A 27,139-nucleotide genomic window follows, 5' to 3' on the forward strand; every position below is an offset into this window, starting at 1 on the left:
CGAGTACTATATTGAATAAGTAGGGAAAGAGTGGGCAAATTTGTCTAGTCCCTAATTTTATTGGAATTGCTTCAAGTTTCTCTCCATTTAGTTTAATGTTAGTTACTGGTTTCCTGTATATTGTTTTTACTATGTTTAGGTATGGACCTTCAATTCCTGATATTTCTAGGACTTTTGAAGTATGAAAGGGTGTTGAATTTTGTCAAATGCTTTCTCAGCACCTGATGAAATGATCATGTGTTTTTTTTCTTTGAGTTTATTTATATAGTGGATTAGTTTGATGGATTTCCATATACTGAACCATCCCTTCATCCCTGGGATGAAGCCTATTTGATCAAGATGGATGATCATTTTGATGTGTTCTTGGAGTCAGTTTGCAAGAATTTTATTGACTATTTTTGTGTCAATATTCATAAGGGAAATTGGCCTGAAGTTCTCTTTCTTTATTGGGTCTTTGTGTGGTTTAGGTATAAGAGTAATTGTGGTTTTATAGAAGGAATTGGGAAGTGTTCCATCTCTTTCATTTTGTGCAGTAGTTTGGAAAGTATTGGTATGAGGTCTTCTATGAATGTCTGATAAAATTCTGCACTAAACTCATCTGGTCCTGGGTTCTTTTGGGTTAGGAGACTTTTAATAACTGCTTCTATTTCTTTAGGGATTATGGGGTTGTTTAGATGATTTATCTAATCCTGATTTAATTTTGGTATATGGTATTTGTCTATAAAATTTTCCATTTCCTCCAGATTTTCCAGTTTTGTTGAATATAGCTTTTATAGTAAGATCTGATGATTTTTTGAATTTCCTCAGATTCTGTTTTTATGTCTCCCTTTTCATATCTGATTTTGTTAATTTGGATACATTCTCTGTGCCTTCTGGTTAGTCTGGCTAAGGGTTTATCTATCTTGTTGATTTTTCTCAAAGAACCAGCTCCTAGTTTTGTTGATTCTTTGTGTAGTCCTTTTTGTCTCTACTTGGATGATTTCAGCCCTGAGTTTGTAGATGCAAGCATCACCAACAGAATACAAGATACAGAAGAGAGAATCTCAGGGGCAGAAGATACCATAGAAAACATTGACATAACCATCAAAGATAATGTAGAAGGCAAAAAGCTCCTAGCACAAAACATACAGGAAATCCAGGACACAATGAGAAGATCAAACCTAAGGATAATAGGTATAGAAGAGAGTGAAGACTCCCAAATTAAAGGACCAGTAAATATCTTAAAAAAAATTATAGAAGAAAACTTCCCTAACCTAAAGAAAGAGATGCCCATAAACATACAAGAAGCCTACACAACTCCAAATACGTTGGACCAGAATAGAAATTCCTCCCATCACATAATAGTCAAAACACCAAATGCACAAAACAAAGAAAGAATTTTAAAAGCAGTATGGGAAAAAGGTCAAGTAACATATAAAATAAGACCTATCAGAATTATATCAGACTTCTCACCAGAGGGTATGAAAGTCAGAAGACCCTGGGCAGATGTCATACAGACACAAAGAGAATACAAATGCCAGCCCATGCTATGATATCCAGCAAAACTCTCAATTAACATAGATGGAGAAATCAAGATATCCCATAACAAAACAAAATTTACACAATATCTTTCTACAAATCTAGCCCTACAAAGGATAATAGATGGAAAACTCCAACACAAGGAGGGAAACTACAACCTAGATAAAGCAAGAAATTAATCTCCTTACAACAAAACCAAAAGAAGAGAGACACACAAACGTAATTCCATCTCTAAATACAAAAATAACAGGAAACAACAATCACTATTCCTTAATATTTCTTAGCATCAATGGGCTCAATTCCTCAGACTAACAGACTGGATATGTAAAGAGACGCAACATTTTACTGTATTCAGGAAACACACCTCAGGGACAAAGACAGACACTACCTGAGACTAAAAGTCTGGAAAACAACTTTCCAAGCAAATGGTCCAAAGAAACAAGCTGGATTAGCCATTCTAATATCAAATAAAAATAACTTTCAACAAAAAGTTATCAAAAAAGATAAGGAAGGACACTTCATATTCATCAAAGGAAAAATCCACCAAGATGTACTCTCAATCCTAAATATCTATGCTCAAAATGCAAGGGCACCTACATTCATAAAAGAAACCTTACTAAAGCTCAAAGCACACATTGCACATCACTCAATAATAGTAGTAGATTTCAACACCCCACTCTCATCAATGGACAGATCATGGAAACAGAAATTAAACAGAGACATAGAGAAACTAACAGAAGTTATGAGCCAAATGGACTTAACAGATACTTATAGAACATTACATCCTAAAACAAAAGAATATACCTTCTTCTTAGCACATCACAGTACCTTCTCCAAAATTGACCGTAATTGGTCATAAAACAGGCTTCAATAGATATAAGAAGACTGACATAATCCCATGCATCCTATCAGATCTGATAAGGACTTAGACCATGGACTAAGGCCGGTCTTCAATAACAACCAAAACAACAGATAGCCTACATATACATGAAAGTTGAACAACGCTCTACTCAATGGTAACTTGGTCAAGGAAGAAATACAGAAAGAAATTAAAGACTTTTTAGAATTTAATGAAAATGAAGATACAACATACCCAAACTTATGTGACACAATGAAAGCAGTGCTAAGAGGAAAAATCAGGTCTGAGTGCTTTCCAAAAAGAAACAGGAGAGAGCATTAGCAGCTTGACAGCACACCTAAAAGCTCTAGAACAAAAAGAAGCAAATACATGCAAAAGGAGTAGAAGGTAGGAAATAATCAAACTCAGAGCCTTTGACCCTTTTTTAAGCTATAAAACAACAAAACTTCTCACTGTATACAGATTTATATGGAACATCTATTTCTGCTTATTCTTTTTAATTGGTTTGCAATCCCATTTTTAACCTTTAATGTGAACTTTTTTCCAACACACCCATCCCCTTTCTTTACAACAAAAATCACTGACCATTAGCTGTCTCAGTAATTCACTGCAAGTCATTTTCCTAAAAAGTCATGATTCAATCAGCAAAGGGCTCACAGCAGCGTCTATCCCCTGTGCCCTCTCTGGGAGAGCCATTATTCATGTATTTTCTTCACTTGTCTTTCTCTGATTAACAGTAAACAAACGTGGGAGAAATCCACAGAGATTTCATTGTAGTATGCCTACTTGGTCTGGAAACAAATATTAATCCACATATGTGCAAGAAATGCCTTTGTTTATTCTTTGAAATAACAATAAAAAATTAGAGCAGAAGTTAAAGGACCTGAACTTGATAACGTAATAAAAGTTATTCCGTTTGCAGTTCAGGTGATAGCAATAAACAGAATGATAAGTAGCAATAACCATTCAGATTCATTATGTGATGGGTATAGCCATGGTGGTGCCTTATGAATGACAATTTATTTGTCTCCTCAACACCTTGATGAAATAGGTTCTCTTATTACAATTCTCTTCATGGCTAAGGGCACTTAGTTCATAGAACCAGCCAATGCCCAAGGAAGACTGAAATGGGAGTTGTCTAGCTCCAGGGTCTTAATTCTCTGCTTTATCTGTCTCTTTGAACTTCGGCATCCTTACATATGAATTGGATGGGACCATGTGAACCCTAACTAGCCTTAGGATAGCAGAGAGAAGCGTGATGAGGACTTAAAAGTCATTCACAGTTCTATTGAAGTGGGACACTCATGTTTGGCAAATTTGAAAATTGGACTAAGTAGATGGTGAGACTGGTAAGCTAGACAGCTAATGTGGAACCTGAAAATTATCCCATGCTCAGAGCTAGACAATTAGCCTGGGCAGAAAACAAGCAGCCACCTTTTTCTTGCTGTGTATCATGACCATATTCTTCCTCTCTGGGCTCTGTCCCCTGCATTTTACTTAATTGGAACATCAACCTATAAATCTTAAAGACTAGAGGCCAGAAAACTCTCTGGCGTCCTCAGACTGAAATCTGTGTGGGAGTTTGGCAATATTGAATTTTCAAATAAAATGATTAACAGTCACCTTCAGGGCAGCCTCTGAGAAAATAATCCTTCCTGAATCTTGCCTCCTTAATCTGAGGAAGCTTTTTGTTTTCAAGTTTAATAAAAAGGGTTTGGAAGTAAAGCAGGAACGGCTGGCTGCAGGCAGAGGGAGAGAACCAGCCCTCTCTCTACTCCAAGTGGAATGTCATCGCTGCTCTCTGTGTACACCTAAGAAGGCCTTGGGGACACGTCACTAGGAAGGGCGAAGGCATTTCAACCCATTTTAACTGTGTTCGTCTCTAATTGCTGTTTTTATTAGTGACAATTTTTTCCAAGATTCTAATAATTGAAAATAGACCCACCTGATCAGAAAGCCTATTTGCTTTTCCAGAGCACAATAAGTTCCAACAGATTTGGTGAAGCAGAGAATTAAACTCAGAAGGAAGGACATAATCCAATCCAATTCAATTGCAAACGGAAGCCTACAAGCCTACTATTCACAGAAACAATGATTTAGATGATTTGCCAAATAAATATAGGATATTTATGGCTTTGCACAATAGGAATTGGCCTCATTTATGCCAGCAGGAAGATCATTTACAACTAATTTCTAAAAGACACCAAGTGCCAATGTTGAACTTTCAAATCAAGGCTAGAGATTGAAATAATCTAAAGAGGACAATTAAACAGCACAAAGTTGTTTTCAGAGAGAATTTTTAAGGAAGCCATACTACTTTATAAGCACAAAGCACAGATAAAGAGAGCAGAGCCAGCCTAGCTTTCTGCAAAGTGTCTGAGTTGATAAGTAATAAAATTATCTGGAATGCTACCTGTCATCCCGGTGGTCCTCTGTGTTCATCATTGGAGACATGTTGCCTTTGTGGTCACAAAGCACAAGGATGTGTACTTCCCAGGACCAAATTCCATTCCTGAAAAGCTGTTCTGTAAAGCTCTGTGCAGAGCCATTTCCCTTCCTCACACGTGAATTTTATTGATAGAATTCCTCCTCTTCCCCTTCTCCTACTCTCCCATTCACCCTTTGCCTCACCACACGCACACCAGGAACTTAAGCATCCAAGTTGTTTGCCTCTACTGCAGCCTGATCATCCCAGGGGCTGACAAAAATTTAGAAGAAATGAACAATATCTCTTCTTTTCAGGATGATTGCCTTCTGGGATGGTGCATAAAGAAACTGAGATGTATCCCAAATCTCAGTTTCTCATTGGCTGTGAGACTTTGAGAGACTTACTCAATATGTTTGTGTTTTTTTGTCTCACAAGAAAAGTAAGGAAAACATTCTCACTGGAAGAGAAAATAGATGATGCATGAAGAGCTCTTAAGTATTTTAAAGTCAAGGCCAACCTGAGCCCTGTATGTATGATCTTGTCTCAAAGAAAAATAGGAAGGAAAGGAAAGGAAAGGGAAGGGAAGGGAAGGGAAGGGAAGGGAAGGGAAGGGAAGGGAAGGGAAGGGAAGGGAAGGGAAGGAAAGGAAAGGAAAGGAAAGGAAAGGAAAGGAAAGGAAAGGAAAGGAAAGGAAAGGAAAGGAAAGGAAAGGAGGGGGAAGACAATGGGAGAAGAGTTCACTGAGTTGAGAAGTATCCAATGGTCCTGGATTTTACCTGAGCATTTTACAAGAGAAAATGGTAGCATCTTAACTGGCATTTTTTCCCTTTTATTGTTTTTTTTTTAATTTACATTTCAAATGTTATTTCCTTTCCCAGTTTCCTGTCCATAAGCCCCCTATCCCATCACCCTCCCCTTCTTCTATAAAGGTGTTCCCCTCCCCATCCACCCCCCTTTCTGCCTCCCCAACATTCCTCTACACTGGGGGGGGGTCCAATCTTGATAGGACCAAGGTCTTCTTCCATTGGTGACCAACAAGGTCATCCTCTGCTACATATGCAGCTGGAGCCATGGGTAAGTCCATGTATAGTCTTTGGGTAGTGATTTAGTCCCTGGGAGCTCTAGTTGGTTGGCACTGTTGTTCTTACGGGGTTGCAAGCCCCTTCAGCTCTTTCAATACTTTCTCTAATTCCTCCAACAGGAACCCCATTCTCAGTTCAATGGTGTGCTGCTAGCATTTGCCTCTGTATTTGACATGCTCTGGCTGTGCCTCTCAGGAGACTATATCTGACTCCTGTCATTAGCTAGTATTTTAATGTCTCAGAACAAAGAAGAGAAGCATAAAATCATGGCTAACACTGAGAGTGAAGAAAAGCATTCTGTAACTCCTCCATTGGAGTCTAGGTGCTCAGTTCAATGGTTAGCTGCAAGCATCCTCATCTGTATCATTAAGGCACTGGCAGAGCCTCTCAGGACACATCCGTATCAGGATCCTGTCAACAAGCACTTCTTGGCATCAGCAATAGTGACTGGGTTTGGTGGCTGCATACGGAATGGATCCCCAGGTAGGGCAGTCTCTGGATGGCCTTTCCTTCAGTCTCTGCTCCACTCTTTGTCCCTGTATTTCCTCCTGTGAGTATTTTGTTCCACCTTTTAAGAAGGAGTAAAGCATCTGCAAATTGGTCTTCCTTCTTCTTGAGCTTCATATGGTCTGTGAATTGTTTCTTGGGTATTCTGAACTTTTGGGCTAATATCCACTTATCAGTGAGTGCATATCATGTGTGCTCTTTTGTAATTGGGTTACCTCACTCAGGACATTTTCAAGTTCCATCAATTTGCCTATGGATTTCATGAAGTCATTGGTTTTGGTAGCTGAGTAGGACTCCATTGTGTAAATATACCACATTTTCTGTATACACTCCTCTGTTGAGGGCCATCTGGGTTGTTTCAAGCTTCTAGCTATTATAACTAAGGGTGCTATGAACACAATGGAGCATGTGTCCTTCTTATATGTTGGAGTATCTTTTGGATATATGCCAAGGAGTGGTATAGCTGGGTCCTCACGTAGTACTATGTCCAATTTTCTGAGGCATCTCCAGACTGAGTTCCAGAGTGGTTGTACCAGTTTGCAATCCCACCAACAATGGAGGAGTGTTCCTCTTTCTCCACATCCTTACCAGTATCTGCTTTCACCTGAGTTTTTGATCTTAGCCATTCTGACTGGTATAAGGTGAAATCTCAAGGTTGTTTTGATTTGCATTTCCCTGATGATTAAAGATGTTGAACATTTCTTTAGGTGCTTCTTAACCATTTGATATTCCTCAGCTGAGAATTCTTTGTTTAGCTCTGTACCCCATTTTAATAGGATTATTTGATTTTCTGGAGTCTAATTTCTTGAGTTCTCTGTATATATTGGATATTATCATTTCATTGATAAAGATCTTTTCCCAATCTGTTGGTGGCCATTTTGTCCTATTGACAGTGTCCTTTGCCTCACAGAAGCTTTGCAATTGTATGAGGTTCCATATGTTGATTCTTGATTTTAGAGCATAAACCACTGGTGTTCTGTTCAGGAAAATTTCCCCTGTGCCTATGTGTTTGAGGCTCTTCCCCATATACTCTTCTATTAGTATTAGTGTATCAGGTTTTATGTGGAAGTCTTTGTTTCACTTGGACTTGAGCTTTGTACAAGGAGATAAGAAAGGATCAATTTCCATTCTACATGCTGACCTCCAGTTGAACCAGCACCAATTTTTGAAAATGCTGGGGGTTTTTCCCCATTTGACATCCTTAGCTCTTTTGTCAAAGATCAAGTGTCCGTAGGTGTGTGGGTTCATCTCTGGGTCTTAAATTCTACTCCATTGATCTATCTGCCTGTCTCTGTATCAATACCATGCAGTTTTTATCACTATTGCTCTGTAATACAGCTTGAGGTCAGGGATAGTGATTCCCCCAGAAGTTCTTTTATTGTTGCAAATCGTTTTTGATATCCTGGGTACTTTATTATTCCAAATGGATTAGCAAATTGCTCTAACTCTATGAAGAATGGAGTTGGAATTTTGATGGGGATTGCATTGAATCTGTAGATTGCTTTTGGCAAGAAGGTCATTTTTACTATAGTAATCCACCAATCCATGAACATGTGAGATCTTTCCATTTTCTGAGATCTTCAATTTCTTTCTTCAGAGACTTGAAGTTCTTGCCATACAGATCTCTTACTGGCCTGGTTAGAGTCATACCAAGGTATTTTATGTTATTTGTGACTATTGTGATGGATATCATTTCCCTATTTTTTTTTCTTTTTTCTTTTTTTCGGAGCTGGGGACCGAACCCAGCGCCTTGTGCTTGCTAGGCAAGCGCTCTACCACTGAGCTAAATCCCCAACCCCTTCCCTATTTTTTTTCTCAGCCTCTTTATCCTTTGAGTAGAGAAGGCTACTGATTTGTTTGAGTTAATTTTTTATCCAGCCGCTTTGCTGAAGTTGTTTATCAAGTTTAGTAGTTTTCTGGTGGAATTTTTGAGATTACTTAAGTATACTATCATAACATATTTAAGTAGTAATATTTTGACTGCTTCCTTTCCAATTTGTATTCCTTTGACCTCCTCTGTTGTTGAGGTATAGGACTTCGAGTACTCTATTGAGTAGGGAGGGAGAGAGTGGGCAGCCTTGTCCAGTCCCTGATTTTAGTGGGATTGCTTCAAGTTTCTCTCCATTTCATTTGATGTTGGCTACTGGTTTGCTGTATACAGCTTTTACTATGTTTAGAAATGGGCCTTGAATTCCGATCTTTCTAAGACTTTTATCATGAAGGGGTGTTGAATTTTGTCAAATGTTTTCTCAGCAAGGAGAGGACTAAAGTAGCTGAAGTGGTTTGCAACCCCATAGGAAGAACAACAATATTAACCAACCAGACCCCCCCTCCAGACTAAACCACCAACCAATGAGTACACATAGAGAGACTCATGGCTCCAGCTCCATAGGTAGCAGAGGATGGCATTGTCTGGCATCAATAGGAGAGGCTAGAGGAAGAACCTGCCAGGTTCCATAGGCCAGGACCATGGAAACAAAGATTGGAGGGCTCCATAGAAAAGGGGCAATTATGCAAGTAACATTATATAGACTCAGTAAATTATATTTAAGAATCTATATATTTATGTACGTAACAATACAGACTGTAAACTGAGGCCATGAATTTGAAAGAGAACAAGGAAGAGTACATGGAAGGATTTGGAGGAAGGAAAGAGAAAAGGGATGATGTAAGTTATAATCTCAAAATTAAAATAATTTATTTTAAAAAGGGAGAAAAAAGAAAGGCATTCTGAAGTTCATCCTCATTGACACCCTACATTCAGCTTAGCATCAGAACTGAACTGTCTCCTCGGCATAATTGGGGAAATCACTTATATATGAGGAAACATTTCTATCCTGCAGAAAAGGTGCCAAGGCCAGAGAGTCTTACTCCAACACTCCTTAGAGCAGGGACTAGAGCACTTGATAGGGTCTTGCAGCTAGCTACATCTACTGCAGATTTCAGATGAAAAGCTAATATAGAAACATAGCCCATCCTGGCAGCACTGGTAGGACAGGAAGTTGTGTGAATTATTCTAGAAACCATTCCCAGAATCCTAAACTGGCTAAACTGATGGGATCACCTGCTCATCCTGTGTCCAAGGTGAATCTTCACTGCTCCTTGTCTGTGGCTTTTGATCCTTGCTTCAACTGTCTGACCTTTAGCTTTGTGCTTTGGCTACTGTGGATATTGTTTGGATATAAATGCCTCCAAGAAGAGCATTTTCCTCTTAAATCATCCAGGACTAGTTTTGTTGATACCTAATTGATTCCTCCTATGCGTTCTGCAACACGAAAGCTCAGTTACCTTGCACGCAGTTCTGGGATCCAACACAACTGCTCTTCTTTTTTTTTTTTTTATTAACTTGAGTATTTCTTATATACATTTCGACTGTTATTCCCTTTCCCGGTATCCGGGCAAACATCCCCCTACCCCCTCCCCTTCCTTATGGGTGTTCCCCTCCCAAACCTCCCCCCATTGCCGCCCTCCCCCCACCAGTCTAGTTCACTGGGGGTTCAGTCTTAGCAGGACCCAGGGCTTCCCCTTCCACTGGTGCTCTTACTAGGATACTCATTGCTACCTATGAGGTCAGAGTCCAGGGTCAGTCCATGTATAGTCTTTAGGTAGTGGCTTAGTCCATGGAAGCTCTGGTTGCTTGGGGTTGTTGTACATATGGGGTCTCGAGCCCCTTCAAGCTCTTCCAGTTCTTTCTCTGATTCCTTCAACGGGGGTTCTATTCTCAGTTCAGTGGTATGCTGCTGGTATTTGCCTCTGTATTTGCTGTATTCTGGCTGTGTCTCTCAGGAGCGATCTACATCCGGCTCCTGTCGGTCTGCACTTCTTTGCTTCATCCATCTTGTCTAATTGGGTGGCTGTATATGTATGGGCCACATGTGGGGCAGGCTCTGAATGGGTGTTCCTTCAGTCTCTGTTTTAATCTTTGCCTCTCTCTTCCCTGCCAAGGGTATTCTTGTTCCCCTTTCAAAGACGGAGTGAAGCATTCACGTTTTGATCATCCGTCTTGAGTTTCATTTGTTCTAGGCATCTAGGGTAATTCAAGCATTTGGGCTAATAGCCACTTATCAATGAGTGCATACCATGTATGTCTTTCTGTGAGTGGGTTAGCTCACTCAGGATGATATTTTCCAGTTCCAACCATTTGCCTACGAATTTCATAAACTCGTTGTTTTTGATAGCTGAGTAATATTCCATTGTGTAGATGTACCACATTTTCTGTATCCATTCCTCTGTTGAAGGGCATCTGGGTTCTTTCCAGTTTCTGGCTATTATAAATAAGGCTGCGATGAACATAGTGGAGCCGTGTCTCTTTTATATGTTGAGGCATCTTTTGGGTATATGCCCAAGAGAGGTATGGCTGGATCCTCAGGCAGTTCAATGTCCAATTTTCTGAGGAACCTCCAGACTGATTTCCAGAATGGTTTTACCAGTCTCCAATCCCACCAACAATGGAGGAGTGTTCCTCTTTCTCCACATCCTCGCCAGCATCTGCTGTCACCTGAGTTTTTGATCTTAGCCATTCTCACTGGTGTGAGGTGAAATCTCAGGGTTGTTTTGATTTGCATTTCCCTTATGACTAAAGATGTTGAACATTTCTTTAGGTGTTTCTCAGCCATTCGGCATTCCTCAGCTGTGAATTCTTTGTTTAGCTCTGAACCCCATTTTTTAATAGGGTTATTTGTTTCCCTGCGGTCTAACTTCTTGAGTTCTTTGTATATTTTGGATATAAGGCCTCTATCTGTTATAGGATTGGTAAAGATCTTTTCCCAATCTGTTGGTTGCCGTTTTGTCCTAACCACAGTGTCCTTTGCCTTACAGAAGCTTTGCAGTTTTATGAGATCCCATTTGTCGATTCTTGATCTTAGAGCATAAGCCATTGGTGTTTTGTTCAGGAAATTTTTTCCAGTGCCCATGTGTTCCAGATGCTTCCCTAGTTTTTCTTCTATTAGTTTGAGTGTGTCTGGTTTGATGTGGAGGTCCTTGATCCACTTGGACTTAAGCTTTGTACAGGGTGATAAGCATGGATCGATCTGCATTCTTCTACATGTTGACCTCCAGTTGAACCAGCACCATTTGCTGAAAATGCTATCTTTTTTCCATTTGATGGTTTTGGCTCCTTTGTCAAAAATCAAGTGACCATAGGTGTGTGGGTTCATTTCTGGGTCTTCAATTCTATTCCATTGGTCTATCTGTCTGTCTCTGTACCAATACCATGCAATTTTTATCACTATTGCTCTGTAATACTGCTTGAGTTCAGGGATAGTGATTCCCCCTGAAGTCCTTTTATTGTTGAGGATAGCTTTAGCTATCCTGGGTTTTTTGTTATTCCAGATGAATTTGCAAATTGTTCTGTCTAACTCTTTGAAGAATTGGATTGGTATTTTGATGGGGATTGCATTGAATCTGTAGATCGCTTTTGGTAAAATGGCCATTTTTACTATATTAATCCTGCCAATCCATGAGCATGGGAGATCTTTCCATCTTCTGAGGTCTTCTTCAATTTCCTTCTTCAGTGTCTTGAAGTTCTTATTGTACAGACCTTTTACTTGCTTGGTTAAAGTCACACCGAGGTACTTTATATTATTTGGGTCTATTATGAAGGGTGTCGTTTCCCTAATTTCTTTCTCGGCTTGTTTCTCTTTTGTATAGAGGAAGGCAACTGATTTATTTGAGTTAATTTTATACCCAGCCACTTTGCTGAAGTTCTTTATCAGCTTTAGTACTCCTCTGGTGGAACTTTTGGGATCACTTAAATATACTATCATATCATCTGCAAATAGTGATATTTTGACTTCTTCTTTTCCGATCTGTATCCCCTTGACCTCCTTTTGTTGTCTGATTGCTCTGGCTAGAACTTCAAGAACTATATTGAATAAGTAGGGAGAGAGTGGGCAGCCTTGTCTAGTCCCTGATTTTAGTGGGATTGCTTCAAGTTTCTCTCCATTTAGTTTAATGTTAGCAACTGGTTTGCTGTATATGGCTTTTACTATGTTCAGGTATGGGCCTTGAATTCCTATTCTTTCCAGGACTTTTATCATGAAGGGGTGTTGTATTTTGTCAAATGCTTTCTCAGCGTCTAATGAAATGATCATGTGGTTTTGTTCTTTCAGTTTGTTTATATAATGGATCACGTTGATAGTTTTCCGTATATTAAACCATCCCTGCATGCCTGGGATGAAGCCTACTTGGTCATGGTGGATGATTGTTTTGATGTGCTCTTGGATTCGGTTTGCCAGAATTTTGTTGAGTATTTTTGCGTCGATATTCATAAGGGAAATTGGTCTGAAGTTCTCTTTCTTTGTTGTGTCTTTGTGTGGTTTAGGTATAAGAGTAATTGTGGCTTCGTAGAAGGTATTCGGTAGGGCTCCATCTGTTTCAATTTTGTGGAATAGTTTGGATAATATTGGTATGAGGTCTTCTATGAAGGTTTGATAGAATTCTGCACTAAACCCGTCTGGACCTGGGCTCTTTTTGGTTGGGAGACCTTTAATGACTCCTTCTATTCCCTTAGGAGTTATGGGGTTGTTTAACTGGTTTATCTGTTCCTGATTTAACTTCGGTACCTGGTATCTGTCTAGGAAATTGTCCATTTCCTGAAGATTTTCAAGTTTTGTTGAATATAGGTTTTTATAGTAAGATCTGATGATTTTTTTTTATTAACTTGAGTATTTCTTATATACATTTCGAGTGTTATTCCCTTTCCCGGTTTCCGGGCAAACATCCCCCTCCCCCCTCCCCTTCCTTATGGGTGTTCCCCTCCCAAACCTCCCCCCATTGCCGCCCTCCCCCCATAGACTAGTTCACTGGGGGTTCAGTCTTAGCAGGACCCAGGGCTTCCCCTTCCACTGGTGCTCTTACTAGGATATTCATTGCTACCTATGGGGTCAGAGTCCAGGGTCAGTCCATGTATAGTGTTTAGGTAGTGGCTTAGTCCCTGGAAGCTCTGGTTGCTTGGGGTTGTTGTACTTTTGGGGTCTCGAGCCCCTTCAAGCTCTTCCAGTTCTTTCTCTGATTCCTTCAACGGGGGTTCTATTCTCAGTTCAGTGGTATGCTGCTGGTATTTGCCTCTGTATTTGCTGTATTCTGGCTGTGTCTCTCAGGAGCGATCTACATCCGGCTCCTGTCGGTCTGCACTTCTTTGCTTCATCCATCTTGTCTAATTGGGTGGCTGTATATGTATGGGCCACATGTGGGGCAGGCTCTGAATGGGTGTCCCTTCAGTCTCTGTTTTAATCTTTGCCTCTCCCTTCCCTGCCAAGGGTATTCTTTTTCCTCATTTAAAGAAGGAGTGAAGCATTCACATTTTGATCATCCATCTTGAGTTTTTATAGTAAGATCTGATGATTTTTTGAATTTCCTCCGAATCTGTAGTTATGTCTCCCTTTTCATTTCTGATTTTGTTAATTTGGACACACTCTCTGTGTCCTCTCGTTAGTCTGGCTAAGGGTTTATCTATCTTGTTGATTTTCTCAAAGAACCAACTTTTGGTTCTGTTGATTCTTTCTATGGTCCTTTTTGTTTCTACTTGGTTGATTTCAGCTCTGAGTTTGATTATTTCCTGCCTTCTACTCCTCCTGGGTGTATTTGCTTCTTTTTGTTCTAGAGCTTTTAGGTGTGCTGTCAAGCTGCTGACCTATGCTCTTTCCTGTTTCTTTCTGCAGGCACTCAGCGCTATGAGTTTTCCTCTTAGCACAGCTTTCATTGTGTCCCATAAGTTTGAGTATGTTGTATCTTCATTTTCATTAAATTCTAAAAAGTTTTTAATTTCTTTCTTTATTTCTTCCTTGACCAGGTTATCATTTAGTAGAGCATTGTTCAACTTCCACGTATATGTGGGCATTCTTCCCTTATTGTTATTGAAGACCAGTTTTAGGCCGTGGTGGTCCGATAGCACGCATGGGATTATTTCTATCTTTCTGTACCTGTTGAGGCCCGTTTTTTGACCAATTATATGGTCAATTTTGGAGAAAGTACCATGAGGAGCTGAGAAGAAGGTATATCCTTTTGCTTTAGGATAGAATGTTCTATAAATATCTGTTAAGTCCATTTGGCTCATGACTTCTCTTAGTCTGTCGACATCACTGTTTAATTTCTGTTTCCATGATCTGTCCATTGATGAGAGTGGGGTGTTGAAATCTCCCACTATTATTGTGTGAGGTGCAATGTGTGTTTTGAGCTTTAGTAAGGTTTCTTTTACGTATGTAGGTGCCCTTGTATTTGGGGCATAGATATTTAGGATTGAGAGTTCATCTTGGTGGATTTTTCCTTTGATGAATATGAAGTGTCCTTCCTTATCTTTTTTGATGAATTTTAGTTGGAAATTGATTTTATTTGATATTAGAATGGCTACTCCAGCTTGCTTCTTCTGACCATTTGCTTGGAAAGTTGTTTTCCAGCCTTTCACTCTGAGGTAGTGTCTGTCTTTGTCTCTGAGGTGTGTTTCCTGTAGGCAGCAGAATGCAGGGTCCTTGTTGCGTATCCAGTTTGTTAATCTATGTCTTTTTATTGGGGAGTTGAGGCCATTGATATTGAGAGATATTAAGGAATAGTGATTATTGCTTCCCGTTATATTCATATTTGATGTGAGGTTATGTTTGTGTGCTTTCATTCTCTTTGTTTTGTTGTCAAGACGATTAGTTTCTTGCTTCTTCTAGGGTATAGCTTGCCTCCTTATGTTGGGCTTTACCATTTATTATCCTTTGTAGTGCTGGATTTGTAGAAAGATATTGTGTAAATTTGGTTTTGTCATGGAATATCTTGGTTTCTCCATCAATGTTAATTGAGAGTTTTGCTGGATACAGTAATCTGGACTGGCATTTGTGTTCTCTTAGGGTCTGTATAACATCAGTCCAGGATCTTCTGGCCTTCATGGTTTCTGGCGAGAAGTCTGGTGTGATTCTGATAGGTCTCCCTTTATATGTTACTTGACCTTTTTCCCTTACTGCTTTTAATATTCTTTCTTTATTTTGTGCGTTTGGTGTTTTGACAATTATGTGACGGGAGGTGTTTCTTTTCTGGTCCAATCTATTTGGAGTTCTGTAGGCTTCCTGTATGTCTATGGGTATCTCTTTTTTTAGGTTAGGGAAGTTTTCTTCTATGATTTTGTTGAAGATATTTACTGGTCCTTTGAGCTGGGAGTCTTCACTCTCTTCTATACCTATTATCCTTAGGTTTGATCTTCTCATTGAGTCCTGGATTTCCTGTATGTTTTGGACCAGTAGCTTTTTCCGCTTTACATTATCTTTGACAGTTGAGTCAATGATTTCTATGGAATCTTCTGCTCCTGAGATTCTCTCTTCCATCTCTTGTATTCTGTTGGTGAAGCTTGTATCTACAGCTCCTTGTCTCTTCTTTTGGTTTTCTATATCCAGGGTTGTTTCCATGTGTTCTTTCTTGATTGCTTCTATTTCCATTTTTAATTCCTTCAACTGTTTGATTGTGTTTTCCTGGAATTCTTTCAGGGATTTTTGCGATTCCTCTCTGTAGGCTTTTACTTGTTTATTAATGTTTTCCTGTGCTTCCCTAAGTGTGTTCAGGTCTTTCCTGAAGTCCTCCAGCATCATGATCAAATATGATTTTGAAACTAGATCTTGCTTTTCTGGTGTGTTTGGATATTCCATGTTTGTTTTGGTGGGAGAATTGGGCTCCGATGATGGCATGTAGTCTTCGTTTCTGTTGCTTGGGTTCCTGCGCTTGCCTCTCGCCATCAGATTATCTCTAGTGTTACTTTGTTCTGCTATTTCTGACAGTGGCTAGACTGTCCTATAAGCCTGTGTGTCAGGAGTGCTGTAGACCTGTTTTCCTCTCTTTCAGTCAGTTATGGGGACAGAGTGTTCTGCTTTCGGGCGTGTAGTTTTTCCTCTCTACAGGTCTTCAGCTGTTCCTGTGGGCCTGTGTCTTGAGTTCACCAGGCAGCTTTCTTGCAGCAGAAAATTTGGTCTTACCTGTGGTCCCGAGGCTCAGGTTTGCTCGTGGGGTGCTGTCCAGGGGCTCTCTGCAGCGGCAGCAACCAGGAAGACCTGTGCCGCCCCTTCCGGGAGCTTCAGTGCACCAGGGTTCCAGATGGTCTTTGGCTTTTTCCTCTGGCGTCCGAGATGTGTGTGCAGGGAGCAGTCTCTTCTGGTTTCCCAGGCTTGTCTGCCTCTCTGAAGGTTTAGCTCTCCCTCCCACGGGATTTGGGTGCAGAGAACTGTTTATCCGGTCTGTTTCCTTCAGGGTCCGGCGGTGTCTCTGGCAGGGGTCCTGCCGCTCCTGGGCCCTCCCCCACGGGAGCCCAGAGGCCTTATACAGTTTCCTCTTGGGCCAGGGATGTGGGCAGGGGTGAGCAGTGTTGGTGGTCTCTTCCGCTCTGCAGCCTCAGGAGTGCCCACCTGACCAGGCGGTTGGGTCTCTCTCTCACCGGGTCTGGGAGCAGAGAGCTGCTGCGGGCCGGGATCCGCGGGTGTGGGACTTCCGGTAAACACAGAACGTGCCCGGTCCTAGAGAAATTCTGCTTCCGTGTGTCCCAAGCTCACCAGGCAGCTTTCTTGCAGCAGAAAATTTGGTCTTACCTGTGGTCCCGAGGCTCAAGTTCGCTCGTGGGGTGCTGCCCAGGGGCTCTCTGCAGCGGCAGCAACCAGGAAGACCTGTGCCGCCCCTTCCGGGAGCTTCAGTGCACCAGGGTTCCAGATGGTCTTTGGCTTTTTCCTCTGGCGTCCGAGATGTGTGTGCAGGGAGCAGTCTCTTCTGGTTTCCCAGGCTTGTCTGCCTCTCTGAAGGTTTAGCTCTCCCTCCCACGGGATTTGGGTGCAGAGAACTGTTTATCCGGTCTGTTTCTTTCAGGTTCCGGCGGTGTCTCAGGCACAGAAGTCCTGCCGCTCCTGGGCCCTCCCCCACGGGAGCCCAGAGGCCTTATACAGTTTCCTCTTGGGCCAGGGATGTGGGCAGGGGTGAGCAGTGTTGGTGGTCTCTTCCGCTCTGCAGCCTCAGGAGTGCCCACCTGACCAGGCGGTTGGGTCTCTCTCTCACCGGGTCTGGGAGCAGAGAGATCTGATGATTTTTTGAATTTCCTCTGAATCTGTAGTTATGTCTCCCTTTTCATTTCTGATTTTGTTAATTTGGACGCACTCTCTGTGTCCTCTCGTTAGTCTGGCTAAGGGTTTATCTATCTTGTTGATTTTCTCAAAGAACCAACTTTTGGTTCTGTTGATTCTTTCTATGGTCCTTTTTGTTTCTACTTGGTTGATTTCAGCTCTGAGTTTGATTATTTCCTGCCTTCTACTCCTCCTGGGTGTATTTGCTTCTTTTTGTTCTAGAGCTTTTAGGTGTGCTGTCAAGCTGCTGACATATGCTCTTTCCTGTTTCTTTCTGCAGGCACTCAGCGCTATGAGTTTTCCTCTTAGCACAGCTTTCATTGTGTCCCATAAGTTTGGGTATGTTGTACCTTCATTTTCATTAAATTCTAAAAAGTCTTTAATTTCTTTCTTTATTTCTTCCTTGACCAGGTTATCATTGAGTAGAGCATTGTTCAATTCACAACTGCTCTTCTAAAACCTACTTCTGCTCTCTGGCCCTCCTTTCAGAAATCACACCATCTCTGCAGGGGGTGTGGGCGGTGTCTTTCCCCTTAGAATTTTCTGTGAGCAATAATCTGATCAATTAATTCAAGCCCATGTGCTAACTGCTGAAACTAATGTAAATGTTAAACTGGCATTTTTGCAACATCAGAGGAAGCCCTGCATTTGCCAAGATTCGTCCTCTCTAGTCCACCCACAAGTGTCTGTAGACAAGTCCTGTAGTGACACTAGTGAAATTCACATCATAAGTGTCTTCATCTCAAGGTAACACACACACACACACACACACACACACACACACACACACTTATGCACATGCACATGTACATGCACACACACACGGAGGTTGGAGCAGAGTAGAGGTATAGAATCTTTAATAGGGTAAATAGCCCAGAATCTTGAGCCCTGACCTAGAAACATGCTCTATATGTCTAGCAACTAGCTGAGGAATGGAGAGTGGAGAAGGTGGGAATGAAACCCTGACTTGTGACATTTTCTGATCTGACTTGGGTTGTGTAAACACATTTACCGTGACCAGTTTCAAGGCACCAAAATCATGTTAATAAGATCATAAAAGTCTTGGCTATTTCACAACTTCTTGGACTCCAGTATCTGATCGCTTCCTAATCAGTTCCTCACTAACGTATATGTGTCACTGGACCCCACTGGTCTTTTCTTCTTCCCTTAGGGGCACCACTCCACCCCTACTTTATCAGCACAAACTCTTCCACTGGACTGAGTCAGGATCTTTCTTACAACTCACAGCTGCCTATGCTTTTGTCAGAGCACTTACCACATTAAATATTTGCCCCTTAATAACATTGTGTGATGTTTATCATTGGAAGCAAACTTAGCTATGCATTGATGTATGATCAGACCAGGTCTCAACTCCTTTTTATCCCCATTGTTCCTATGCAGTCTTTTATAAGGGGGATTTCATGAAATTATCAAAGAACTCTAGTGTCTGAGTAAATCCTCTTGGTTCCTATAACCACAAATATGACAGAAATCCTTCTATGTTTGGCTGATTTTGTTAAAATCATGTATTACTATAGCTAAAAGAAAGTATTCCAAGTGCTTTTGCTCTGATCACAAGATATTCTATACATGTGTCTAGTGACACCTTGGAGAGGCTGGGATGAGAGGCTGGGAGGAAGTGTTGTCCAAAAGATAAATTGCTTGGCTTGCCTCAGTCATACCTCCAGAGAGTTTCAGTTTCACACTTTTCTCTTCTTTATAGGACTTCTCTGGAACGATTTTGACTGTGAGAAAATTAAGCTGGTTTTTGTTTTATAGATATGCAAAATAAACGCTCAAAGAGTTGTTGAATAGTAGAGAATGTTCTTCTGTCTCATGGGGAAAATGTCTCCTTTCCCCTTCTTTCCTCCTACCTCCTAGTCTCAGCAAAGAATCCAATTTCCAATTCTACCACATTCTCAAAACCCTAAATCCTTTCTGAGTGTGTATCATGTGGTTCTCCCATTTGTGTTTGGATAACAAAATGTTTTCCAAAGACCACATGCATTATAATCACAGAACCACAATTTGAGCCCCTCCTAATCCTAATCATAATCATAATTTTCTTTGTCTTTCCTTCCACTGTGCAAGTGACACCAGTGGAAACTTCAATGCTACCTTGAGGAAAGCCCCGTGGCCCACATATCTTCTCCCAGAAGACTTTCTCTAGTCTTTAAACAAATTATACTTGCTAGAAACTATTTGAATGTACAACATAAAACCAGTAAATAGACAATGATCTGAAGAAAAACAATCTTGTTTCTTTCTGTCCATTTCCTACCTCCATATGCATCTACAATGACTGAGCAGGCTAGATTTCTACATTTTGATTAGAAGCTCCAAGTCTAGGAAAAACCAAACAAACTAACCCTGACAATCCACTTCTAGAATACAACTTGTTTTTATGAGCAACTGGAAACCTCTTATAGGCCATAGAGATTTTAATTTATATTTCAGTGATACCACATTCTGGGCATGTAACCTCTGGCTAGTCATTTTCTCTCTCTGAGGCTCAATGTTATGTGAGAAAGAGCATGGGCCTTCTCTAGATTATTGTAAAAACAGTATGAGAAACATTCCAGCATAGAGTAAGAGCTGAACAACTGATCACCTATGTTTCCATCTGTAAGTGAATATTTCTATACTATAGTTCTAGCAGTGGTAATCAGATAAAGGCTTATCTCTAGGTTCAGGAACAATTTTGACAACTGCCACACACAATATCAGTTCTTTGAAGAGAGACAGAGAGAGAGAGAGAGAGAGAGAGAGAGAGAGAGAGGAGAGAGAGAGATCAATTCACTGAAGATCAGTGTATCTTCTCAATCTATGAAGTTAGATTGTAGAATGAGTGGTCAGGCCACCTTTCCTCTCTTTAAGCTACCAGTCCCTAAGAGTCATTGGGCTGTTTCTCTATCTTCTCCTGCATAAAATGATTCCAACCCCTCACCCTTCCCTCAGAGGTCCTTTCTGCCAACCTTCAGTTTAATCATTTTCATTCGTTCCCTCTGGAGTTTCTCCAAGTCCTATACATTCAAATGTGTTGCTTTGTCGTCCAACTTGGTCTTCTGAGCAATTTATCCCGCCATCTAGACAAAGTAAAAATGAGAGCAATCTCCAAGTAGGGGGACAGCAGGTAGAGGCAAAAGATTACCTATGTAAGGAACTCATGGGGAACAGTCACATGCTCAAAGAAAATTAGCACTTACTGCTACCAGTATTGGGGACAGGGCTAAAACTGGAACATTTTTTAAATAGTGCCAACCATTCTGCTGCTGACAATTATCTAAATTGCTTTTAAGCATATGACTTTTAACAGCAAACTTGAGACTTGTTATGGTCACATTTGAGATTCCCAGAACAAGACCAATAAAATCTCTGTAGTACAAAAGTTAAGGAGATCAAACAAGAAAGCTGGATTCTGCAAAAATGCCTCTGGCCATTAGGTAGACAGTTGAATGCTCACTACATCATTCACAGGCAATGGTTTTGGCCAGTCTTGGCACATGTAAAAAATCCTTCATTTGTGTTCAATCCATCAGGATAATTAATATTTCTTGGGCTGAAAGTGCAGCAAATTCTAAGTGACTCTTAAGAAAAGATGGATAGAGGTTAATCAAATGCATGCCAATCACAGCATGCCCCTGACAGAGTCAACAAGAAAACAGAGCAATACAAGAAAACAGCAAATACAAAACAGAGCTCTAGCAAAATATCCCTTCCAGACATACACAGTGATTTGCAAGAAGTCTCTTCTCATATATTCTACCTAACTTCTGGTATTGTATCAGTGAGTGTTTCCAACATTCTGGGAGACAGCAGCCTATCTGGGTGCACGTATGTGTGCACACTCGCTCATGCGCACACATGCACGGACGTGCACATCAAGAGAGAGAGAGAGAGAGAGAGAGAGAGAGAGAGAGAGAGAGAGAGACAGACAGAAACAGGAACAGGAACAGAGACAGAGAGATTTTTTTCTTCCATCCCATTTTCACATCCTTTAAAGAATCTGTGAGAATTCCTACTAGTTAATAGTCTGCCTGTTGAGTGCATATCTTTGCTTTTAAAGATGATTAAATTGTTTTCTTCCCCTTCTGAGACAGTTAAAATATATGCTTAGAAAGAATATCTTGATTGGGCACAGGGAGAAGCATCAGTCTTCTGGACTGACTTCAGACAGACAGTGTTGGTCAGATCTAGTACTGTTTCTGAAGCTACAAGGGTCCTTACAAGAAACTGGTTAGGCTGGCAGGTGTCTGTCAGAAAACAGGCCTAAGCAACAGGCATGAGAGAGCATCATCTACACTGTGGGACACCCTTTGATCCAAGTTCTCCAAAGAACCCTCAGTTCTGGGTTCAGAAGAAACTCATGTTTTGTGTTGAGCCCCTAGAACTATAATCACATGGGTAGTCCAGTCCACTAACTAATTCCTTAAACCCTCTGATATATATATATATATATATATATATATATATATATATGTATATATATGTATTCAATACTATGATTGTGAAATAATCAGAAGTTGAAGATGGTCAAGAACTTATCACAGAATCAGAAAAAGAAGTAGCCTTCTGGGTAAAGGCAGAAAATCATACAATACTTAATTATCACCAGACTTCACCTGATCCGTCCATCACTCTGCTCTTCACAGTTTGCCTCCATCATTAGGCACGTAGTCTAGATGCTTGTAGCAGATTGAAGGAAAGGCACGTGAGCACAAATACTCTTGGTGTAGTGTACACAGTGAGAAGCTCTAAAAGGAAGATTGTTACAGGCATAGTATGCTAGTTGTTTGGTGACAAATATGCATCATACCTTGTAGCTATAATTTTTGCAAAAGTAAGCCTACACTAATGAACAGCACTACAAATAGCCTCTGATTTCATTTGCTTGGCAGTAGAGAAAGTCTTATACATTTTGAGTAACTGTTGAGATAGTAAAAGCAGGGCATTGACAATAACATGTCACCAGACTGCCACTGGGTTAGTAACTGTGGCCAGTAGCCAAAACTGATGGCATAACAAATCCTCACTGGACACAACCCAGCACTCCCTTCTTTACCCAAATGGGCTCTTTAGAGACTCAACAACAAATAACTCCTAAAATCCAATAATTCGTACCATTCCTCTGCAGTCCACCATGCCTTGGGAAGAGATTTCTAATACTATTTCAACCTGGGAAATAACCATGTGGATTATCAGCATCCTTATATGAGGAAAACAAAAACAAAGCGAGAAACTAAATAACTCAAAAAACAAAGGATGGAGGGACAAGAGACAAGAACTAGAGAGAGAGAGAGAGAGAGAGAGAGAGAGAGAGAGAGAGAGAGAGAGAGAGAGAGGTTGGTTCACTAGAAAGACAGACAGACAGACAGACAGACAGACAGACAGACAGACAGACACAAACACATTCATCCACATAGAGTGAGCAGGGGTCATCTACTGTAAAGCTTGAGAGCCTGATAAGGTAAAATAAAATTCTTGCTGAAATTCAAAAGCCAACCATTTGGGTCTTTCCTTTAAAAAAAGAAAAGAAAAGAAGATAGCCAACAGATTAAAGGAACTCCATTTATAAAAATCAAATGAACCTCTAACAAAGCTTGTTTGGAGACATGAATAAATCATCCACCCATGAATTATTCATTGTTATCAAGAAACAAGCTGGGGATTCCTGGAACCCAGCAGGATCTGGGGAGTGAGCAAGTTCATTGCTATATCCTTCCACATGAAGGGAGAGAAACCACCATGGGTACACATGACAATGTGAGGCCAAGCCGGTTCATGGAGCACCTCACCACCTTTATACCCAGAGGACAAAGCAAATAAAGTTTAACCCATAATGTACTTGATAAGGAGACAATAAGCAGTCTCTCTATATCTCTGTGTGTGTGTGTGTGTGTGTGTGTTCCTTTCTCCCTCTCTCCTCTTTTCCTCCCCCCGTCTCTCTCTGTTTCTCTGTCTCTGTCTTTCTCTCCCCTTTCTCAGAGTGAAATACATAGAAAATATAAGCTCTGTGCGAAAGATCATGGGATTGAAAGCTTGACTCTGAAGAGGTTGACTAGAAGCTCCTTGATGACAAGCTGTTGGCACAGCCTGACCTTCTCATTCATGATTTACAATGGACTTGTTCTTGGGAAGCAGTAAGAAAGGGTAGAGGGGAGACTCCCAGATTTAATGCACTAACTAATACATATGTGTGTTCCAGGTCCAAACTGCTTTGCAGGAACTACAATAATTCCAGCTGGCATTGAAGTTAAAGTGGACGACTGTAACATCTGTCACTGTCACAACGGGGATTGGTGGAAACCCGCTCAGTGTTCAAAGCGCGAATGCCAAGGCAAGCAGACTGTCTAGGGCAAATTCCCGACCGGTGACAAGTGCTAAGAGGGGATGCTATGGCTTCTACACTGCACACATATCGCACTCAACAGAATAAGCAAGCAAACCCCTGCCAGCTACAACACGGTCACCAGCAAAATCTTCTGGGGTTGACAAAAGTGAATATTTTACGAAGAGGAAATCTCTCTCTCTTTATCTTGCTATATAAAATACACATAGCATATAGCTATCTAAAGCACTTTTATAATTGTCAATGCTTGATGGTGACTAGACAACCAAGATTTCTTGGACAAGAAAGAAAGAACACAGCCTTGGACAGGCTCATTCCCAGGTGATGCCTCTGACCTGCCAGCTCACGTCCCTTGATTGACTCCATCTTTACTCCGGTGTGCACCCTACATTTTTCTCTTGTATGTTTTCTACCTTTGGAATCTAAAGGGGTTAGATTGGACTACACGGTAAAGTTTTGTGTTTTCATGAGAATTGTTTGATAAAGAAACTTTGTGGGGGAAGTCTCCTTCCAGAGGGGAAAGATTGAAGAGTGTACAAGCCTTGACTCTCTTGGGGGTAGTTATGTTTGTAGGCTAAGAAACAGAGAGGTAAACTGGGTCCTCTGCAGATCAGGCGAGAAACAGGTATACATTGGGGCTCACTGTTGATTCTTACAGACCACACATTTCACACATAAAATTTTGAAACTGCCTATCAGAACCAAGTAGGCGAGCGAGAACACCATGACTGAAGAACCCACAGAAACGGGTTTTCAAAAGTGTAGCATTTAATCACTGGACTTCTTCATGATGCCAGCTTTGAGCTTGGTTTATAATTAAACACACAGCAAAGCCCACCTTGTCATCGGGCGATATAAATACCAGAACCAGGGTGAGTAGCCCCACTGTGAATCAATCTTTCTAAACATTTCTGACTTTCAAGTTCCAATTGGCTGAAAGCCAGTCCTATACACAGCAGTTTTTATGGTTCAGGACTGTGTTTGCCACGTTCCAGTAACAACCACTCAGCCCTAAATCTAAAATCCAGATTCAGGACACTCTTTCCACCTTAAGTGCTGATGTAAATTAAAGATTAGGGTAGAGTGAGTCTTGCACAATACAATTTCATTAGTTTAACATTTTTTAATGTATATAATAGGTACTAAGCGATTAAAGAGAACCTTTGAAGAGTCTCAAGGTTGCCCTGGTAATGCTGCTAGTCTAATAATGGAAATTAATAATAATAAAAATAATAATAAAAGAAATACACAGGGTATCTGATGCCACCTCCAGTATAAAATTCACAGCTCTGAGACCACATGGTCTAGTCACTTATCCCACTATCTGTCCTAAAAACCTTGGTGCAGATCTAATAGGGTCCTTAGGAAACTTCAAAGTATTCTTCATCTCCAGTTGTCTTTCTTTTTCTTGTTTTCTGCTTCCACCCCTAATCTGCGTTTCATGTGGCTTCTGTGAAGGACCACGTTACATGGACGGATATGCTAAGCGACATTCTTGGATTTCTTCCACTAGGTATCAGGAGCACCTACCTAGTTATATCAACCAAATGTCCCCAGACTTAGCCAAAAGTCCTTGAGGGGTGTGGGTAGGGAACAAAGTGTTACCTGGTTGGGAAGCTGTGTCATCCAGCTATATCATGTCTGTCATATAACAAGCTGGGAAGACTGCACACACATGACTTTGTTGAGCCCCTGAGCCCTTTGGATCATGCACAAACAGTAACCCCAAGGGTCACTCTCCTCCCTGTTAAGTGATGTTTCTAACACCCACTCTTCGGACACCAGTTTCTTTAGTCTCATAAATTAGTTTTCTCATTTAAAATTGTCAGCCTCTCCTCCCTGGAAGCACTGCCTGTCATCAAGAAAGAGTTGTCATTTCCAAAATTAATGTGCTGACGAGCCAGACCTGACACTTTTACACACACTGTGCTTGTGTTATGATACAAATAACCATCCTGGTGCCATCCGAGGAAGAACATCCAGCCGCCTTCCCTTAGAACACCAATTTGCTGAGAGGTTGGTGCCTTTCAGTTGCCACTATGGATACATCATAGAGACAGCCATGAATCATTCATGAGCAATTCTGCATGATTTATGCCTACACTCAAAAGCAAAGGCACTCCATACTTCCCCCCATGTCTAGACAGAGTTGTACTGTACGGCTTTCTTTGCTCTAAGGTTGCCTAACACCAGTTCCAAAAACCCACATTCTTGGAAAGACATAACAATCATTATCATTATTACAATAAATGACAGGAATAAGGTCAAAAACTGAGAAAAATATACTGCTAATAGAGAGACCCATGTAGCCTAGACCCTTATCTACTATTAAGGAGTTACTATGTTCTTAGGAACAGAATGGGCAACCTGGAAGCCAAGGTACAGAAATTTTGTATCTGAGCCCACTGACATTCCCAGCACGGACTGGGTAGGCTAGAGTGTAACTCGCTCAACATTCTTCAGAGAGCTTTGGGCTGGCAGCAGATCAATAGTGGCCTCTATGACAAACTTGAGCAGGAGATTTTTATCACTGTTTATGTCGGGTTTGGGCTTGGTTTCTTTTGTCTGATTGCTTTGTTCTTCTGACTGTGCTCGGCTTCACTACAGTATGTCCCTTAACGCTCCCAAGCACCAATGTTTTCCCACCTTAAGCGAGAGACAGAGCTATACTGTGGCAGGATTTCTCATAAATGGATAAACATTCAACAACTTCCTACTACCAGGTCACGGAGAAATTCTTTCCAAGATCAGAACATCAGAGTTCTTCTGGTCTACCATTTTGTTATTTTTTTTAAGGTTTTGATTACAGCCACACGGTCGCCTCTGTGTTACTATTTCTCTTCTGCCTTTGGCTCTAGACTTTAAATTCAGCTATGTTTAAATAAGGGGTCAGTATCTGGTTTGTCAGCTGATGCCTGTTAAACTGATTCAGTTCCTAAAACCTTTGAAAAATGGTGTGCCTGAAAACTAGTGAGAGAGAGGGGGGGAAAAAACAAACCACTAAATACTAAACTGTAAAAAAGGGATTCTAGCAACAATATTTGATGTGTAAAAGAATATATTATTAAAAAATTATTTTGTTAAATATAAAGTGTGTTAACCAGTGAACATTGTTTGTGGTATATTTTCCTTCCCAAGTTTCTCCTTTCTCTACACCTTAGTCAATGACGAGCTCTTGGGAGCATCTGTCCTCTGACAGCACATGTGTCGTTACAGCTGTAACCAATTAGAATTAAGTTTTGTCTTTGGTATTTGCCTGTTTGCATTTTTCATTTTTCAGAGTATGAGGCTGATTTGGGGGCGGGGTGGATCATACAACGAGGC

At 40.9% G+C, this 27,139-nt stretch overlaps 1 protein-coding gene across 3 annotated transcripts in view; it reads left to right on the forward strand.

The window, feature by feature from the left end:
- The window catches only part of Vwc2l (von Willebrand factor C domain containing 2 like), a 194,758-nt gene extending 167,835 nt beyond the window's left edge, over positions 1-26,923 (forward strand). For 2 of the 3 annotated variants that reach the window (NM_001413944.1, NM_001413945.1), the window contains one exon: positions 23,672-26,920. In NM_001413944.1, coding sequence (NP_001400873.1) covers positions 23,672-23,820 — 149 coding nt within the window. In that variant the 3' untranslated portion in view covers positions 23,821-26,920. Of the gene's footprint in view, positions 1-23,671 lie in introns of all 3 variants that reach the window. The other variant, XM_017596605.3, reaches the window with a different exon arrangement.
- The last annotated feature ends 216 nt before the right edge of the window (positions 26,924-27,139 follow it).

This window comes from Rattus norvegicus, chromosome 9 (assembly GCF_036323735.1).
Source record: "Rattus norvegicus strain BN/NHsdMcwi chromosome 9, GRCr8, whole genome shotgun sequence".
NCBI classification, from domain to species: Eukaryota; Metazoa; Chordata; class Mammalia; order Rodentia; family Muridae; genus Rattus; species Rattus norvegicus.